Raw genomic sequence first — 21,367 nt, 5'->3', positions numbered from 1 at the left:
ATCACATTTGTGTAACCAGATGGGTAGCATTTGTAGGACATATAACCATTTAGGCACTTCCATCGTTTTCACAAGTTGCATTCTACCCATGACAGAAAGTGGAAGATCATGCAAACGTTGAAGAGAAACTCTCAAATTTTTCAATAGGGGTTGAACATTTGCCTCATGTACTCGATTAATATCCCAATTCTGATCCCCAAATACCTCATGTCTCTAGTCACCCACTTTAACAGGAATGTCCCATCCCATGAACTCCTCAAAGTACCTGAAGTGTCCAAAACTTCCGACTTGTCCCTATTAATTTTCAAGCCTGCAAAAGTCCCAAATTGAGTCTGGACCTGAAGGACTTTCTCCAAAGATGGCATTGTAAGAAAAACTAAAACATCATCGGCGAAGGCTGCTATTTTGAATTCATGTCCTCTCTCTCCAAACCAGTAGTCATTCAGGATAATAACCAATATAATGAGGAAATCAGAACACAATTGAGTAATGCTACGTATTATAGATTGGTAGTTGAAGATCCCACTCCAGCACTAAAAAACCTTATGTTTAGAACTAGAGTTGGCAGCCACTAGTGTTTTTTTGACACAGCGGAAAATTACATTTTTAATTCCCCAAGATCTGGCTATTCCATTTTTTTTATACATTGCCGAATGTTCATAAACAGCTACAGAATCCACCAGGGCGACCGATTTTTGCATCTATCGGCTCTATTTTAGAGCCGTTGTCACAATTTGTGGATATGTTTTAGAAGGATGAAGTTCCAAAAATACAATCTTATATAAGAGATACCAAACATATGTTGAATATTCTCAGCACAATGACATTGGACACTGTACCAACTTTTTTGGTGACTCTGGATATTAAGTCTCTTTATATTAATATCCTGCAGGCTTCTGCTTTGAATATCATTAGGAACACTGTAGAAATGCTCCCTAGACCTCATTGAATACCCTCCTCATTTATAGTAAGGATGGCAGAGTTAGCCCTCTGCTATAACTACTTTTTTGACCTGGATGCTTTTCATATTTAGCAGCATAGCACTTCAAAGGGTATGACCATGGTCCCAAGTATTGCGAACCTATATGTGGCACGATTTGAGGAACAGTATCTGTATCTGTCTGAATACTTTAAACATATCCAGACATGGTACAGGTATACCGATGATATATTTTTGGTTTGGACATCATCAGAAGATCATCTTCATCAGTTTATTTCATGACTTAATTCACAAGATCCGAATCTAGAGTTTACCATGTCGTGTAAACCCGAAAAAAAATATCCTTTCTGGACATTCGGATTTGTAAACAAAGAAACAGATTGGAAACTTCCTTATATCATAAACCTGCTGAGAGAAATAACCTGTTACACTACTCTAGTTTTGAACCGTATAGGTCAAAAGATAATCTGCCGGTGGGTCAGTTTTTGAGAATAAGGCGTATTTGTTCCGAAAAGACTGATTTTTTTAACCAAGCACAGGAACTGAGCATAAGCCTGCAGGAACGAGGCTACCCCTTCCACATAGTCAAGAGAGCTTTTAAGAGACCTAAATATGCAGAGCGCTCCTGGCTCTTTGTGAAAAAAAGAGCCCCACTGAGTTACCTTTGGTTTGTGTGCTACAATATTCTTTAGCAGGAACCATTGCCCAGATTGTCCGCAAACATTGGGCAATCTTGACATTACATTCTATTTCTAAGTCACCTCTACTGTTTGCATACAAAAGAGGTAGGAATATCAGGGATTTAATAGTACATTCTTTCAGTCCCGCAGAAATTCCCACTCCAGTTGCCGCCATGAATCAACATAATCCTTAGAGTAAATGTACTTTTTCTAATCAATCTGTCACAGGTACATACTGGATTAACTCTTCCTCTGGAAAATCTACTAAGTTTTGCAGCAATACTAATTAATTGTCTACTTGTATTGTGTATTTTCTAAATCTTGTAACTAGATCTAAGTTAGCCGTACTAAAAGCAGCATAAGGGTATGAATGACAGAACACAGAAGCTGCGTGAATATGTGCAAGATACAGGCTTACATTGTACCCCATTGTCTAGAATACAAACATTGTTTTGAGGATTTAAAATGGGTATCCTGGAACAAATTACTGATAAATTCAGAAAAAGCAATCGGCTTAGTCGGTTGACCCTAAAGGGAGCAATTTTGAATCTACCATCTTAATACTGTGGCTCTCCGTGGTTTAAATATTGAGGTGGAGTGGTATTTAGTTATAGAAACCAGTGACAGACAAAGCACGATCAATATAACATCCACACACACTGCTGTATCCACTAAGTGTGTAGTCTTTAAAGGACAAGTCACAATTTTAAAGTTAATTCTGTAATAAAAACCGAGATAGAGACATGGACATGATTAATTACATTTAACATTATTGATCACTAACTATGTTACCGAATCTTATGGCACTCTTGTAAATTTGCAAATTACAGTATCATTAATTTTATGTTCCTCGATGTAAACCGTTGTGACGGTCTCCTCCAAACGACGGTATAGAAAAGATTTTAAATAAATAAATAAATAAATAAATAAATAAATATGAAGATCTATATAAATATCCTGACCAGAACCATTCGGGATGTAGCTTCCGGTCTGTGAAATTTGGCGCCAAAGAAGACGCTGTGGCGATGCAGGCTAACGCTGTCATCTGTTCAACATGATATATTAGAACTGTCTAATCTATTCACATCAAGACTGTTCAAAAAGTGGCTGGTGTCCTTCTGCTTCCGTATCTCATTATGGCACATGTACGCATTTATTTAGTCCCAAGAAACAAAACGGAAGCCGATCCAATACAGCTGTGTAGCGACCAAGAACAAAGGGATCGGTGTAATAGCAAAACTCTTTATTCTCTCAGGGGTAGATTTTCAGAGGGTTATACGCGTAATCCCCGAAAACCTACCCCAAACCCCCCCTGCGCGCGCCAAGCCTATCTTGCATAGGCTTCCGGCACGCGCAAAGCCCTGGGACGCATGTAAGTCCCGGGGCTTTCCTGGGGGAGGGCGTGTCAAGACGGCACGTCATCCAGGGGCGGGGCCACAGGCGTGGTTCCTGCCCGGGGGCATTCCGGGGACGTGGCCGCGGCCTCCGGACTGGAACATGGTGCGCCGGCAGCCGGCCCGGCGCGTGCAAGTTACGCCTGCCTCGAGCAGGCGTAACTTTCGTGACAAAGGTAGGGGGGGGGGTGTAGATAGGGCCGGGGGGGGCGTGAACAAAAGTACGCGTGTGCGCAACTTTATAAAATCTACCCCACAGTACGTAAGCCCGACTGTGGCCGAGTTTCGCTCTGTCCATAGAGCTGCCTCAGGGGCTACTGTGCGAAGTGTTCTTTTTTTCTCAAAACTGAACAGTGGAGATCTTATCCAAATTTCTGTCAATCCTTGTCAGTGGGGTGTACTCTCGTCCTCTGTTGTTCTGCATATAAATCTAGGCTGACGATGCTTAGGGATTTATTTCAAAGACGTGCTGTTCAAGGAACGAAGACGCTTAATAATGCAAAGCCTGATGATAGCTAATGAAAGCACCGGAGTTAGCGCCTTGATCAGCGCGTCTTTGAAATAAATCCCTAAGCACCGTCACCGTCTAGACATATATGCAGAATACCGGAGGACGAGTGTACACCCCACTGACAAGGATTGACAGAAATTTGGATAAGATCTCCACTGTTCAGTTTTGTGAAAAAAGAACACTTCGCACAGTAGCCCCTGAGGCAGCTCTATGGACAGAGCGAAACTCGGCCAGAGTCGGGCTTAAATACTGTGAGAATAAAGAATTTTGCAATTACACCAATCCCTTTGTTCTTGGTGGTTATGCATTTATTCAGTGTCACTGACAAATTATCTGAATAACTCGAGACTTAATGTCATTTTGTTTTTACTACAGCAACAACCTGATATCTAAATGAACAAAGGAATGGCTATCATTGAAAATTCCCCGATGTAGTGTACGAAACACGGACCCATGTCGGGAGGTTTTGTTTCACTCTGGAATCAGATAAGATAAGTTGTTTGTGTATAAAAAGTTGAAAAATTAAAAAAAGAAGAAAGCAAATGTTGCTTACCTGATGTAACAGGTGTTCTCACAGGACAGCAGGATGTTAGTCCTCACAAATGGGTGACATCGAGGATGGAGCCCACCACGGAAAACTTCTGTCAAAGTTTAAACAGAACTTTGACTGGCCCCTACTGGGCATGCCCAGCAAGGCACTGACCCTGCAGCCAGCAGGGGTCTCCCCTCAGTCTGATGTTCAAAGCTACAGGCAGTGCCTAGAAAGTAAAAATAAAACAAACCCAACACCGCGGGGTGGCGGGCGGGTTTCGTGAGGACTAACATCCTGCTGTCCTGTGAGAACACCTGTTACATCAGGTAAGCAACATTTGCTTTCTCACAGGACAAGCAGGATGGTTGTCCTCACAAATGGGTGAGTACCGAGCTGAGGATGTCCTGACTTGCACCAAATGCACCCAACGACGTGCAACAGGCACTACAACTGGGGTGGAATTTGGTAAAGGGCATCCGCACCCTACCGGGAAGGTGGAAGGGTGTTGGTACATCACGTTGGAAAAAGGTTACGCAAGACAGATTGGCCGAAGATGGAGTCCTGTCTTCCAGCTTTGTCCAAACAATAGTGGGCTGCAAAGGTATGGAGAGAACTCCAGGTTGCAGCCTTGCAGATGTCAGGAAGCGGCACCGATCGAAGGTGTGCCACTGACGTAGCCATGGCCCTTACAGAGTGTGCTTTAACACGGTCTTGAAGAGGGATGCCCGCTTGCTCATAGCAGAAAGCAATGTAATCCGCCAACCAGGAGGAAAGAGCCTGCTTACCCACAGGTTGTCCTAACTTGTTAGGATGGAAAGAGACGAATAATTGAGTGCTCTTCCTGTGAGAAACTGTACGGTCTAGGTAAAAGGCTAGAGCCCGTTTACAGTCTAGGGTATGCAGGGTCTGTTCTCCAGAGTTGGAGTGGGGCCTGGGAAAAAAGATAGGTAGTATGATGGATTGATTAATATGAAACTCAGAAACTACCTTAGGTAAAAATTTAGGGTGAGTGCGGAGTACCGCCCGGTCCTGCAGGAGCTTAGTGTAAGGCGGATAGGTAACTAGGGCCTGTAATTCACTAACCCTGCGAGCTGAAGTGATAGCCAAAAGGAATAACACTTTCCATGTGAGATACTTTAACTCACAGGAGTGCAGAGGTTCGAAAGGAGGTTTCATTAGACGACCAAGAACCAGATTAAGGTCCCAGGATGGGGCCGGAGGCCGTAAGGGTGGCTTCAGATGGAGCAAGCCTTTAAGAAAACGTGTTACTAGGGGTTGTACTGAAATAGGGACACCCTGTACACCTTTATGGAAGGCGGCTACCGCACTGACATGCATCCTAATGGAAGAGGTTTTAAGACCTGATTCAGAGAGATGCCATAAATAGTCCAAGAATTTGGAGATTGGACAGGAAAGGGGATCAAGGGACTGAGAAGTGCACCATGATGTGTACCTTTTCCATTTGTATGAGTAAGACTTTCTTGTGGAAGGCTTTCGTGAAGCTATCAGGACTCAAGAAACGGAATCTGAAAGGTTGAAAGGCTGAAGGACTAACCTTTCAACATCCATGCCGTCAGGGACAAGGCTTGGAGGTTGGGATGGAGGAGGCATCCGTCGTTTTGAGTGAGCAGATGCGGGTCCTTTCCCAGAGGAATGTGCCTGCGGATGGAGAGATCCTGGAGTATTGGAAACCATACTTGGCGTGGCCAGTAAGGTGCTATCAGGATCATGGTTCCTCCGTCCTGGCGTAGCTTCACGAGAGTCTTTGACACAAGAGGAAGTGGAGGGAATGCGTAGAGCAGACCGGTTGTCCACTTGAGGGAGAATGCATCCCTCGGCCGAGAGTGCTGGCTCCGAATGAGAGAGCAGTAATCGTCCACTTTGTGGTTCTGAGGGGACGCAAAGAGGTCTATGCGGGGAGAACCCCACTTGTGAAACAGAGAGGTCGCTATCAGAGGATCGAGTGACCACTCGTGCGGTCGGAAGACACGGCTCAGCCGGTCTGCCAATACATTGTCTACTCCCGGCAGGTAAGTGGCCCTGAGGTACATGGAGTGGGAGAGGGCTTCCGCCCAGATCTGCGCAGCTTCCTGACACAGAAGGAAGGAGCCTGTGCCTCCCTGCTTGTTTATGTACCACATGGCCACTTGGTTGTCCGTCTGGATTAAGATTATCTGATGAAAGAGATGATCTTTGAAAGTGCGGAGCGCATAGCGGATTGCTCGAAGTTCCAGGAAATTGATCTGGTGTTCGGCTTCCTCGTTGGACCATAACCCTTGGGTTTGAAAGTTGTCCACATGGGCTCCCCAACCGATGTGAGAAGCGTCGGTGGTTAGGATTACTTGCGGATCCGGTGGAAGAAAGGGTAAACCCTGAAGGAGGTTGACCTGAGTCGTCCACCAGGTTAAGGATAGGCGCAGCGCTTGTGTGACTGTGACTATGGAGGACAGAGGCTGAAAAGCTTGAATCCATTGGTGTCGTAGAGTCCATTGTGTTACTCTCATGGCTAGTCGGGTCATGGGAGTGACTTGAACCGAGGATGCCATGTGTCCTAGGAGAATGAGGAACTGGCGAGCCGTGGCCGTGTCTTGAGACTGGAGCTGGTGAGCTAGGGACATGAGAGTTTGGACCCGTTGAAGTGGAAGGTAGGCCTTTGCCTGTAAGGTGTCCAAGTCTGCCCCAATGAAAGATAAGGTTTGAGATGGGACGAAGCAAGATTTCTCGTAATTGACAAGAAACCCTAAGGAAAGGAGTGTGTTGATTGTCAATTGTAGGGAGGACCGGGCAATCTGAGGGGTGGAGGCCCTGATTAGCCAATCGTCCAGATAGGGGTATACGTGGACACCTTCCTTCCTGAGGAATGCTGCTACAACTACGAGGCATTTGGTGAAGACTCGTGGAGCAGATGCCAGACCGAAAGGTAGTACTCGGTATTGATAATGGTCGCGGCCTACTAGAAACCGCAGATATTTGCGATGGGATTGTGTTATCGCAATATGGGTATAAGCGTCCTTGAGGTCGAGGGAGCATAGCCAATCCCCTTTTTGCAGCAGAGGGAGTAACGTGCCCAGGGTTACCATCTTGAACTTTTCTTTTTGAAGGTACTTGTTGAGGGCCCGAAGGTCCAAAATTGGACGTAGCCCTCCTGACTTTTTTGGAATTAGGAAGTACCTGGAGTAAAATCCCTTGCCTCGTTGAGAGGGAGGGACAGGTTCTATAGCATTTGATTGCAAAAGAAGGGATACTTCCTGTTGTAATTGAGTCAAGTGGCTGGAGAGACTCCATGCTTGAAGAGGCGGGGAGTCTGTCGGAAGAGTTATGAAATTGAGGTGGTAACCCTGTGCGATAATTGCCAGCACCCACTGGTCTGAGGTAATCCGTATCCAATGCTGTAAAAAGTGGCACAGACGACCCCCTACAGGGATGTGGGGGAGTGGGATATGGCATGTGCTCCGTATCGGGAAGTCAAAGGCCTGCCGCAGGCCCGGGAGGTGGGGCTACAGCAGGTCTTTGTTTCCGAGGTTGGCGGAGCTGAGGTCTGGTGGAGGATCGAGCCGGACGAGGCCTAGTCGACGGAGGGTAATAACGACGTGGCCGAAAGAACGACTTTTTAGAGTCCTTCTTAGGTGGTGGTTTGGAGGATACCTCAGATGGAACAGACGAAAGTTGTTTCAACGTCTCGTGGTGATCCTTCAATTCCGCCACAATCTGTTGAATCTGTTCTCCGAACAGATTGTCCCCCAAGCAGGGTAAATCGGCTAGACGATCCTGGACCTCTGGGCGAAGGTTGGATGATTTTAACCAAGCCCAACGTCTGGCTGAGATGGCAGTAGCTGAGACTTTCGTGGAAGCATCGAAGATATCGTAGGCCGTTCTGATCTCGTGCTTCCCAGCTTCAAATCCTTTGTGAAGGAGGGCTTGAAGCTGTGGCTGGTATTGGTCCGGTAATGTGTCAGCGTAGTCCTGCATCTGTTTAAGGATAGCTCTGTTGTATTGAGTCATATAAAGTTGGTATGAAGCTATGCGAGATATCAACATAGCCCCATGATACACTTTCCTTCCCACACTATCAAGGAATTTGTTGTCCTTGATAGGGGGAGTGGAAGAGTGTGGTTTTAGGCGCTTGGCCTTCTTTTGCGCAGACTCAACTACAACAGAGCGATGATCCAGTTGAGACTTCTGAAATCCTGGTGCTGACTGAACGAGGTATGTTGAGTCAGCTTTTTTATTAACTGGTGACACAGAGGAAGGTGATTCCCAGTTTTTCTTTAAAAGATCCAGAAATACCTGGTGAATGGGGATGGAAGCGATGATTTTTGGGGCATCCAGAAATTGGAGCAGCTCCATCATTTGGTGCCTGTCATCGGTCTCAGATTGCAGCTGAAAAGGCACAATTTCTGACATCTCCTTTACAAAATTTATAAAGGAGAGATCTTCAGGAGGAGATCGTTTTCTACTCTCTGTAGGAGATGGTGGGGATGGTAAATCTGTATCTGAAGATGTATCATCACCCCAGGTATCATAAGGATCATGTAGGGCTTGCAGTCCTGAAGGACCTGGTAGAGGATCCAAAGGCATCGATGGAATCGGTGCTGCAAGCGGAACTGTGAACGGCATCGAGGGCTTCGGGGGTACCGATGGAATCGGTGCCGATCTTGGAATCGATGGAGCCGAAGGATAAATCGGTGGAAAGGTATGTGAAGGCACCGATGGAACGACACCGGACGGGGGAATCCGGAACGGTGTTTCTCCTGTCGATGAATGTCCTTCCGGAGATGATGGTGTAGTCGGTGCTACTGGAATCACCGATGGAAGGGCGCGCATGAGTGCCTCCATACGAGTTAGTATCGGTGCCAACGCTTCCACTAGAGGCTCGGTGGTCGGTTCCCTCCTCGGTGGCAGAGTCGGTGCCGGGGTCGATGCCGGTGGCGGTGCCGGAATCGGTGCCGGAGGCGGTGCCGGTGGAGGCTGGAATCTTCGCATCGCATTCTCGATGGCCTCCTGGACCAGCCGGTCCAGTTCTGCCCGGAGACCAGGGGTAACCATACCCGGCTCGACGGGAGAGGGAGGCTGAGGCAGGGCCGGAAGTACCACCGTAACCGGTGGGATCACGGCCCCCGCACCCCGGGAGGGTGAGGGTTTCCTCGGTGCCTGCGAACGAGACGTGGACGGTGCCAGGTCTGACCGAGGCTTTTTCGTCGGTGGCTCGGCCTGATCAGAGGTCGATGGTTGTGGATCCTCGACGGGCCGAGACTTGTGCCGTCGATGGCGATGCTTATCCTTCCGATCTCCTCGCCCATCCGGGGAGGGGACAGGAGTCGACGGCCGAGAAGTCATCGGTGGAGGACGGTCACCGGAGGGTTGACGATGGTGGTGCAACTTCGACGGTGCCGGTTCCGATGACGTCGATGCTATCGATGGCGTTGGGGTGGGTGCATGGAAGAGGAGCCCCATCTTCTCCATCCTGGCTTTACGACCCTTAGGTGTCATTAGGGCACATTTAGTGCAAGTCAGGACATCATGCTCACTTCCCAAACATAGAACACAGACCCGATGGGGATCTGTGATTGACATAGTCCGGGTGCAATCCGGACAACGACGGAACCCCGTCGCCATGGCCTAGGGCCAAATTTAGCCGCGGGATTGGTAAGTGCCAACAGGCCTCTAGGGCTAAAATCGACGGCAGTCGATGAAAATCGGCAAAAAACTTACCGGCTTTCGCGGAGGTGACAAAAATTTGTCGAAGGGAGACCCCTGAGGGGCAAATTTTCTTCGGAAAGAAAAAAACCGAATTCCTGTCAGGAACGTGGTAAGAGAGCTCCTTTCACCGCGTGGCAACTGCTGCGCGGAAAAAAGAAGACTGAGGGGAGACCCCTGCTGGCTGCAGGGTCAGTGCCTTGCTGGGCATGCCCAGTAGGGGCCAGTCAAAGTTCTGTTTAAACTTTGACAGAAGTTTTCCGTGGTGGGCTCCATCCTCGATGTCACCCATTTGTGAGGACAACCATCCTGCTTGTCCTGTGAGAAAAAGTCTATATCAGCTGAGTAAGGCAAATGAAGGTATTTTATACCAGGAGTGCCTAATATGATGGCCACATAGATGGTAAAAAATGTTTCTAGGGGAAGTTGGTCTATGATTGTTAACTAGGTGGGTACATTCAAGTTTCAAAAACATATGCGTGCAATAGGCAAGCTGTTAATACAAAATTCAATGCTACTCAAGCATACATGTGTTCTTTTAGCTGGGCAACATGCAGATACTCAAATACAACGCATGAGGGTACCTTATATTTAAAAATCAGATGAGATTCTGCAAACTGAAAAGCACATGCATACTTTTGAGGTTATATTATTGAAATCTTGCTATATAAACGTAGAGGGACTAATCTTATATAAAGTGACCATCATATAGCGCCACTGACTGCTAATAGCTTTTTTGAATGAGCCCTGAAGCTATTAGCAGCTGGTGGCGCTATATGATGTTCACTTTATATAAGATTAATCCCTCTACGTTTATATAGCAAGATTTCAATAATTTGGCTATTTGATTTTTTTCATGCTATATCTGGGTTTTTTGATGAATTAGTATTATACTTTTGAGGTTAGGCATCCTATTGCAGGAGAATGTTTTAATTCTCATTTACCCAACAGATCTGTTCGCTTCGCCACACTCCGCTCTCAAACTTCTTGTCAATTATGGTAGGAGGTAATAACTGTTATACCAGGACATGTAACTTATTATACTGGACCTGCAGGTGAGCTCAACAAAATATCAAAAGAAAATACGTACTGCAGCAACAGGAGAATGACCGACCCTCCGGAGGAGCACCGCTGTGGAAAAAGCCTAGGAGCCTTATGGTAGTACAGCCCAGCTGATATTCACAGAGTAAATGGCTGGCATACACCGATACTCTCCTAACACAAACACTGCATCAACACTGAATCCCCTCCATTCTCGGGCTACGCTGCACTTCAGATTCTTCTAATGGTATTCCCCATTTCTCTGCCTGAATCAGCCTATCACATCAGTCAATTTGATTTCTTTTAGGAGGCAACACCTTCCTTTGTGGGGAACCACCTGCAGGTTTGGCAAATTTTATCACGTGGATACTAAGTATCACCATGATCTGATATTGTAAAAAACTGTCTTCCAAGTCCATACAACACTGTAGACAAGTAAGAATCGGAGAAACATGGCATCTTTGTGATTACAAGAAAGAACCTTGGAGAAATCATGGAATACACTGGGATTCAACTGTGCATGGTCTGAAAATCCAGCACTGCTTTTAGAGTCATATACATCCGTCCTGGGGTATCAAAACCTGTACCGTAGCATTCCGGGAATGTTTATCCTGCTCTGTCAGTACAAAATGCAGACCCACACATCACAGAATTCTGGGAGATGGCAGAGGACAACCTAGGACTGGCGTCAATGTCCCTGATGGACTGGAGTTACTTAAGAATTAGAGTGCACCACTGTGGTTCTGATCCATTGGTTTTCAGCCTATTGCTTTGTTTCCACTAGAAACCACAATTTATATATTGCTGTATAAATCCTGTATGGATGCTGCTCTATCCTCTGCACTAACAAGCCAAGTTTCAATAAGAGTTAAGGGAAAAACCCCTAGCAGCTCTGATTCTGTATGGATGGCCTGCTGTGCTGATGATTTGACTTATCTGTCATCATATTTTATGTTTTCATGAAGTCAGCAGGAGAATCTACAGGAGACGGCAATCATTTCTGCATATGGAACCAGGTTTAATAGGCCTCCTCTCGTAAATCAGATACTTCTTTACTGAGTAAAATGCTTTACTTGGTAGAAATGTGAAACACGAAGCAAACACAAACATCAGCGTTGCTAAAAATTCACAATATCTGGTTCTCATAAAAAACTTGTGTGTTCAACACAAGCATTATGGACACTTTAATTTTAGAAAAAATGTTTTGAAAAAAGGAATATCATGGACACTAATAAGCTATAATAAATGTTTTTAAAAAACTGAGAGGTTTATGAGACTTATGATTGTTGGAAGCCCTGTGGGATGGACACTTTCCATCCTGGGAAATCTGAAGTCTTTTCCTCTCTATAAAGAAAGACATCTTTTTAGTATTTATGAGAACCAGAGAAGTCTATTTTTGTGTTTGGTTCATAGTAGGTAATACTTTACTGCCTCAAGTAATATCAGTGATTGATTAGAAATGTGAAACATCACACAAAATATTTTTTAAAATCTATTCATCATACCACAAGTGAGTAAAGACTACAGAAAAGTAAAAGAGAGAGATAGTTTAAAACAGCTGCATTTAAAAAAGTCCATGAAGCATTATTAAGGTGGAGTTGCAGAAATCCACTTCTTATCCCTGGGATAAGTAGCTTGGACTCTATCTACTCCTTGGGATCCTGCCAGGTACTTGTGACCTGGATTGGCCACTGTTGGAAACAGAATACTGGGCTTGATGGACCCTTAGTCTGACCCAATATGACAAGTCTTATGTTCTTATGTGTTATCTACCAATCAAAATCAGTGGCATAGCCAGAACTGATTTTTTGGATGGGCCCAAGGTTAACATAGGCATGCAGGTTAGAGCAATGGCAGTTATACTTTTACTGATAAATATTGCTTTAGAGAGCACTTGACAGCAGATTTCTAGCTGCTTGTTACAGCTGTCATACTTTTAATACTTTAAACTCAGTGTCTTCATGCACTTACCAATGCTAAAACTAGGTATATAGTTATGGAAACATTTCAATTATATTTAAAGATGTTTCCAGAGGAGGTATCTCATAACTTAAACATGACCAGATACTAGTCTACCTTAAAGACAAACATCTCAACAAACATTGCAATATCCTGCGAGGTGTTTTAGAACTCAGATATCACACAGTGATGTAAATATAGGTCCCTATTCAAAAATGGGAGTTTTTACATGCACAAGTCTGAAAATTCACCTCTTAGTAAATTACTTTGGTAATGCATGTATAAATTGTCATGCCAGTCAAGTTTCCTGAATTAGAATTTCTCTCAAGTCTCAACCCTTGTCCCCAGCAGTCTCTCTCTCTTTCTCTCTCAATGCTCCTCCCCATGATGAGAAAGAAACAGAGATAAGGTGAGGGTGAGGGTTGAGGCAGCTTGGGACAGGGAGGGCCATGAGATGAAAGTCTCATCCCCTATTATTCCCCCATCCCCAACAGTGTCACTCTCACTTCCCCTCACCCATTTCCAGCAGTCTCTCACACCCCCAATTTCCCGTCCCCAGCTCATCCACCTCCCACCACTCCCAACCTCAGCACTCTACACCCTTCTTTCCCTCCCTTTCTGCATAGCAGTCTCATTCTCACCCCCAGATTCATTCTGCCAGCATTTCAGCTCTCACCACCTGAGTTCCCACTCCTATCTCTAGCAGTCTCATTCTCACCCCCAGATTCATTCTGCCAGCAGTTCAGCTCTCACCACCTGGGTTCCCACTCTTATCTCTAGCAGTCTCATTCTTGTAACCCAGATTCCACCCTCTTTGAGCAGTCTCACACACTTCCTCCCACCCATATCAAACTCCTCCTCTCCAGCAGCCTCACATTCACTCCCCAGAACCCCAGCAGTCTCATTCTCACCTGACCCCACCCGGTCAGCCTCCTCCTTCTCGGATCCTCTGCTGACCATGCTGTGCCCGTCCCTTTGCAAAATACAGCAGGAGAGCTCAAAGAAGCAGCCTCACAGATGCTGCGTTACCTCCATCTGCCAGCCCGACTCTGTATTACTTCAGCGAGCAAATTTTAATGCCCTGCCTTGCTCCTGCTAAACATTTATTACAAATCTTTCCTTGCTTCGATTCTTCTGCACACTGAATGTTCCTCTTCCCGTATGCTGTGGCATGATAAGGATTTCATTTCAGATGCCTGTTTTTTTTTTCCCCACCAGTTTGCTTCCCATTAGGTGCTGTGGAGCTAACTGTTTCCCGTTTCCTTTCCTCAGCGGTAGCTTTGGGAGGGCAGACTGTCATGTGTGTGGCGGGCGGGGAGGGAGTCAGAGAATGTCCTCTCTGTTGAGGAGGGAACTTGGATATCAATGCAGCATTAGTGAAATGTCTGCAGCTTGAGGCCTCTGATTTCAGAGAGTCTGAGAATCAGGGCAGGGCAGAGCCCAAGCAATCTGATTCCATATAGTCTGCAGAGCTGGCTCAGCTCCTGACAGCCTATCCCAGTTCGTTACTCGGTGCTCGGCTCCTGCCTGTTGGATGCCTCCAGCACCTCTCGGTGATCACATTTCCTACCCTGGGTAGGTTCTATATTACCTAATGTCCTGCTCCTGCTTGCCCCCTGCTCCTCCCACATGCCACTGCCTCACTAGCTACCACAGATTGTTTCCTGCCGCCGCTGATCTTCCCATCTCCATGGATTTTTGCTTGTTGGCTGCATGGTACAACAAGAAGCCTGCTGCAATTGACCCATCTCTGCCCCCTTGCCAAATACTCACTGAGGCTGCTGGCTCTTTGTCATTGACCCTGGGTGGCTATTAGATGCTTGTTATTGGCCCCGTGGTTAAACTTGCAAACTGAAAGGGAAAACTAGGTGGGTCATGGTCCACCCAGGCCCACTTGTGGCTATGCTACTGGTCAAAATACCACCATCCCTCTTTTATGGCTCTACTCATTTGCCAGACTTTTGCTGGTCTGATTTCCGGATTTTTCCTTTTTGGATTAGTATGCTTTATTTCTTAGACCTTTACAGTTTTTTGGATTTAAGAGGTACGCTCTCTACAATGGCCATGGCACTCCATCGCTTTTAAACAGTCAACTTTCCTGAATCAAAGGTATTCATTTTTGGCATGATCAATGAAATAAGGAGCAACATAGCAGCCCCTCAGTTCACTAAAATTCATAATGAGCAGAGTAACTAAGTAACAGATGCGCCCATAAAATTTAAATACTAAAATTGCTGCAAGGAGCAGGAATGAAATACTGAACATTTAGAATGAATATCTTGATCTAGTTTAACAGATAAGAGAATTGCAAATAAACAAGCTAATATTATTTCAGAGTCTACATTATTAATATTATTATATTTATATATATATATATATATATATATATATATTTTTTTTTTTTTTTAGCAAACTTTAGTTCAAGTTACATTTTCAATCACTGAGAAGAAAGGGAGGAAGAGAGAGAGGGTAATAAAGTAAGAATACAATAAGAGAAGTTACCGAAAAAAATTTGGTCCAAATACTGTGGCAAGATTGAAAATATTCATGCGATTCTCCTTATGATGCTCAGCAACACGGGCCAGAAACCGGCACAGATACTTCAGCAGACTATGGTGGGCATCAGGCAGCTCCTGTATCAGTTCTTTTAATCCAGCTTCCATTTCTGATTCATTTATGCTATCTGGAAAGCAAAACAGAGATTTCCTAAAGCTTCTGTTCAAAATGTGCAGAAAGATCTATCCAAACATGTAAAGAGCTTGCAAATGACAAAAATGCAGGCATATAGACTTCTCTTTTACGATAGTTATACTATAAAAGTTTTTAGTTCATGCTGTAAAAAGAAGATATCTAGATGGGTTTAGGGGAAATTTGCTTCTATCCCACAGAGATTCCTGAACATATGTTTTTCATGCTAGCGAAATTCAGAGTACAAGGCTCTAATGCATAAACCAGCCGTACCCCACAGTCAGTGGGGTTTTCAGGATATCTGCCATCAATATGCAAATGATAAATATGCATGCACTGGAGACAATGCATGCACATCTCTCTCGTGCATATTCACTGCAGATGAAAACCCCACTGGCTTGGGGTCCCCCGGGCAGCCATGAATGTATTAATAGGCATTCATTATGCCTGCGCCTAGATCGGCAAACATGTAGGGGCAGCAGACTGGCTAAGATATGCTGCCTTCCAGCTCTGCTGAATCTCATTCAGCAGAAAACAGCCTTCTCCTACCCTGTAACAGTCCCTTACAGGAGGGTAGAGAGTGAAAGCACCGAAAGTGCCTGTCATGGGATGCCGGGCTGGAGTCAGGAAGCACACCTGCTGAAACAACGCAAGGCTGCAGGGCTGGACTGAAACTGGTCTTCTGCCTAGCCAACCCACTCCCACGCAAGTTGAGCCCTTGGGATCTGGTGCCAGCAGGACTTGTCTCCTGGCAAACATCATGGCTGGTTACAGCTGGAGGCTTGGCAAGAACTGGATATAGACAGGCTGAAGGCTGGGCTGATACTGAGGACCTGGTAGGAGCTGGATGCAGACAAGTTGAATACAGAGACAGGCTGGGGCTGGTACAGAAATATTCTGAGTACGGGGAATGGATACAGACACAGACGGAGTACTGAGAAAGTCTGAGGCTGGATACAGACAGACTGAATCCTGGGACCAGCAGGGACTGGATTCAGACACAGACAATGCTGGGGCTGGATACAGACATAGTGTACTGGGACTTGCGGGATGTGGATACAGGGTACAAAGGACAGAGAAAGGCAAAGACAGGAACAAGACAGGATTGGGACTAGGACAGGAGCAGAACAAGGACGTGGCAGGACAGGACAGGAACAAGTAACAAAAACCACAAAACAGGGAAGGCTGGAGGCAATGAACAATAGGCCCAAGGGCCAGAAGCTGGGCAATAGGCCTGGAATAAGACTATAGGCCAAGAGAGTTTGCAGAGCAAGACTAGAGCCCAAAAGAGGCCATAGAGCAAGACTAAAGGTCCAGAGAGGCTGCAGAGCACAGCTGAAGGCCAAGAGAGGCCATAGAGCAAGACTACAGGGCCACAGAGGCTGCAGAGCAAGACTAGAGGCCCACAGAGGCCGCAAGGCAAGACAGGAGGCCAGGGTAGGCTGCAAGGCAAGACAAAATAGCAAGGACAAGGTGGATAGGTCAGGGAGCCAAGGTAACTCAATGAAGAGGCACCGGGATATGGGGCAGGCTGGGTGAAGTAGGACTCTGGCTTGGGCATTGCACAATAGTGAGAAGGTGACAGGCAAGACAGGGAGCAAGGCTTGCTGAGCACTCTTGGTGGAGCCTAAGAGCGGCAAATACTTAACCAGTCCCTGCCCCCAGAATAAGTTTGGAAACCAATGACATAAAATATTGGATATTCCCATAATTAAAATAAAACAAATTTACTTTAATTACTTTCAATTGCACAAATAAAATCAATTCTTATTCATTTTCACACCAGTCCACACCTTGGGTAGTGAGCCCCTGTTGGAGACTGCAGGTCTTCACTTATGCTATCTCGAGCCCAGCTTTTTGCCTGTCAGCGACCTGTTCCCTCCCAGTTTTAAGATCTGTGCCAACAATTAATTTCTTCAGAAAACTCAGAGGAATTAATTATCTCTATGTAACAGTGTTCCAAACTAGGGTACTTTTTTTTTAAGATTAATAATGAGAAGGATGATGTGGACTGGTGTGAGTTAACAGAAAAATAATTGACAGCACATGAGAATTCTTAGTCTGTTATACTCTCACTAGTCCTCACCTGTCTAATCTGCAATGTTTTGTGAATTTGTAATTGAATCTCCAGGTAGAATTATTGCTAATTTATTCCATGGATACAAAATTGCTACTACTCTTTGGGCTGAATTTTCAGAATGTTATTAACATAAAAATTAGCATACATGCATGTATGTAGCCTCTACTATATTCCATATCTTATAAAAAAAAAAAGTCAAAAATACATGTGCATTTTCACTTTCATGTGCACATGTGAACGTATAAAAAAGGGGCAATCTCGAGACATTCTGGGGCAGGGAAAACATTTACCAAGGTAAACTGCTGTTTTAAAAGATACGCACGTAGATCTGCCAGCGTACTTGTGTAATTTTACACTAGGTAATTATCTGGCATAAATTACATTAAATGTGTTTATTGTGTAGAGCTGACTGGGCGGGGGTGGAGAAGGTCAGGCTCAAGAACCAGGAAGGTCTTGATGCCTTGGAAGAGGACTGGGAGAACTGGTGGACTAATGGTTAAAACTGGTAATTTCCTTGACACACACATGTTTTAAAATGGACGATTTACACGAGCAGTCCTACTTTATTTTTACACGTTAAACATACAAGCGTATATTTTTAAAATAGGTAGGAAAAGTGCACGCATTCAATGCGTTGATATATGTTCTTTCAATGCATTGCATGTATGTGTGCAAGCCTACATAAAATGTGCATATATTTTATGCGCAGGTTATAAACTACTAGCATAGATCTGCTGCCAGCCACGTACATGCAGATATGCCGCTGCTTGCATTTGTTTGCAAGTTATCCTCCCTTTGCATGGGTTTTAACCAAGGAGGATAATAGTTTGGTTTTAAAGCTTTTGTGCTTTAAAATTCTGTATGTTATCCATCTTGACATAGATGTTTTTGTTGCAGGCAGATGATGTTTCCTTGTACCACAGAGCACAAACATTTGCTCTGATTTTTTTCAATTATTTGATTTTCTCCAGATACAGTTTTAGGGCTCTTTTAGTTTCTTTGCAGGGCAGAACTTTCTTGATTACTATTTGAGCAGACTTTTGAATCAAAAGATGGAATATGTTCTGAGTACCACTTTGCCCCAAAACATCTGATTTAATAGAGGCTCTGAAGGTCAATTCAATTGTCAGGCCAAACTAATGCCCACTAAAACCACAAACTATAAGTTCCAAAACCATAAATTATTGGAGCTTAAAGGCTCAAGAGGAAGCAAGTGCTTAGGGCCATGGCTTAAGTGATTTAATACATTTTAATAAAGATAAAAAGAATAAAGTAGAAAAGAAATTCTAAACTTTGCCAAATTAACAGCCTTCAAAAGAACATTAGGATCATAATTTAGATCATGGAAAAAACATACTCCTGAGACCGAATGCCTTGAACTAAGGACAGTTAAAAGAGCTTGGAAGAGTACATCTAGGAACCAAGGCTGTCTTGGCCAATAAGGAGCAATGAGAATGATCTCCAGTAGATGTGATCTGATCTTCTGTATTAACTGCTGAATGCTGAACCATGGTGGAAATATTCACTGCAGATTGATTTCCCATGTCTGAGCCAGGCATCTGCTGCTATGGCTTGAGCATCAGCACATGTGCTGAAACTAGAGATGTGAAGTCCCCGAAACATTTGGGTGGGACAGGACAGGCCTTTTTCCCCCCCAAGACCAGAAGTGGAAAATTTGGAAAGTTTGAAAAAACATTTTGAAATATCCTCTCAAATGCTTTTCAAGACATGTTTTTTTTAAGACATTAGCACTCTCTCAAAATGCTTGCTAATAACTATGTAATATGAAGATGTAAGATAATTAATAATATTAGATAATTACAATTCCAATCCCGAATAATGTATTGTGGTTGCCATGTTAACCCATTGAAGTGACACCTTTTTATTGGACTACCTCAATACATCTGTGACTAGTTTTCAAGAACTAAGCAAGCTTGCTTCATCAAGTCAGTGAAGAAACAGTGCATTTGGGTTTAAATAGTACAGTCAGCAAGGCCATAGGTTGCCTACAAACGCCATTACAGCTCAGTAAAAGTAAAGTGGGGGATGAATGAAGTGACTGTGATAGCAAAATGTTACAGTACAGATGGTCTACATCTGATCATGGGTCAGACAGCCAATGGCCTTATTAAATCCTTTTAATACTTGTTTCAGAGTGTTTGATCATCGTAATTTTAAATGTTTTGTGATCTTGTCTAGTTCTGAGATTCTCATTTGGTACCCTGGTTGTGGGGTTTTTAAAGGAGAGATCTTACTTTTACAAATGTTCACCTACTAAGGTGACACCCTGTCTCTGTAATGTATTATTTTATGTCTGTCGCCAACCATTTCACACTGCTGCAAATGCGTTAGATCCAAAATCAAAAGGTAAAAATGTTACCAACAGTAAAGACATTGCTACTGCACTTGACTGGATTACTAAGCAAGTAGCAGTCTTAGGACTTGATGTTGGCAAAGTACTTTTTTCCAGTGTGGCAGAATAAAGAACTCTGCAGGAACTTGGGTCCAAGAGTACAATCTGGGACTCTGCCAAGCACACTGTTCCTGCAACATGGTGGCTGGGGACTGGCACAACACAAACTCTCGTCCCTGTTCCAGATTCCTCCTGCAGCAGATGAAAGAAACTGGTCTATGTTTGGAAATGCACACATCCCAGCAAAAAAAAAAAAAAGACAGACTCACATGCAAAAGAGTAGATAGCGAAGTTTGTTTCAATCCATTCAAAATTTCACTTCACGAAAATGAAAAAAAGGGAGTAGTCAAGATGGCGGCACAATCACCAGGCAGCAGCAGCCAGCTATACTCTCTCTTTTCCTTTTTCTTTCCCTTTCTTTTTTGTGTTTTTCCCTTGGACTTTATTACTCTTTTCTAGTTGGGAAACAAAATATTTTCTTTCAAGAGGAACACACACAAAAAAAAAAAGAGCTTTAAACAAATACGGTAATCTACAAACCAATGTTTTATCCAAACTCCTCTTCTGACTGCCAACATCAGACACACACAGCAGCTTACGCAAACAGAGAAATATCATTACAATGCAATCTGTGACATTCCTTGAATAGAGATATAAATGGTGATAAAATAAAGTTGTTAAAGGGAACCTTTATCAGTTTCTTACTCAAGCCATTGAATTCAGTGAATGGTTACTCTAGATGCACATGATAATTACCTTCCTATTTATTTCAAAGATACTTTTAAGATGTGTGGCTGTTTTATGGTCAGTTTTGCAGCAGTAGCCTCTGCTGCAGAAGTAGACCATTTCTTGATAAAATATATTTTATGCCATCTCCCTTTTCTAATCAGTTCTTTTAAATGTTTTTCTTGATATTTAAGACTCTTTTTGGCTCAGGTCCCCAGTATTTGAAGAACAAATTCAATCTCTGTTGACAAACCGGAGTCTTGCACTGCTCTCCGGATGCTTTGCTTTCAAAAGGATGCATGTTTGCTAAATCAGTCAGTTATAAACTTTAAAAATGACAGCCTTACAAGGAGAGTCTACCGAGTTGGTCAGGACATGACTGTGTCACTCTGTATTTCACTGAGGACGTAGTGAGGAAACACCAGGTTACTGCACCAAGCAAAGCACACACTGACCCCACACTAATTCAGTGCAAGTCCTCGATTACTCTCAGCTCCTTCCCTCTAGATAGGGACAGGACTCCTTTCCCCAGATGAACAAAACATAATTCTTCAAGCTCATCCTAGGTGAAAGATACCTCTTCCTAATAGAATGGAAACTGATTCCCTGGTACCAAGGGCACTCAGCTGTTGGTAGCAAAACAATAGTCTTACTCCAAAAATAGGGAAAAAATAAATCTGAGACAGGAAGCGTGGAAAAATGTCCT

The 21,367-nt window shown here is 44.2% G+C and overlaps 1 protein-coding gene across 9 annotated transcripts in view; it reads right to left on the bottom strand.

The window, feature by feature from the left end:
* The window catches only part of FAM13A (family with sequence similarity 13 member A), a 505,365-nt gene that overhangs the window by 399,128 nt on the left and 84,870 nt on the right, over nucleotides 1–21,367 (bottom strand). For all 9 annotated transcript variants that reach the window (XR_003856193.1, XM_029597821.1, XM_029597782.1 and 6 more), the window contains exon 4: nucleotides 15,257–15,437. Coding sequence is in view for 8 of the 9 variants with exons in the window: in XM_029597821.1 (XP_029453681.1) it covers nucleotides 15,257–15,437 (181 nt within the window). In the remaining variant the exon portion in view is untranslated. The remainder of the gene's footprint in view (nucleotides 1–15,256; nucleotides 15,438–21,367) is intronic.

This window comes from Rhinatrema bivittatum, chromosome 1 (genome assembly GCF_901001135.1).
Source record: "Rhinatrema bivittatum chromosome 1, aRhiBiv1.1, whole genome shotgun sequence".
Lineage (NCBI taxonomy): Eukaryota > Metazoa > Chordata > Amphibia > Gymnophiona > Rhinatrematidae > Rhinatrema > Rhinatrema bivittatum.
The sequence above is the reverse complement of the archived record's forward strand: the minus strand, read 5'-3'. Positions and strand labels throughout refer to the sequence as shown.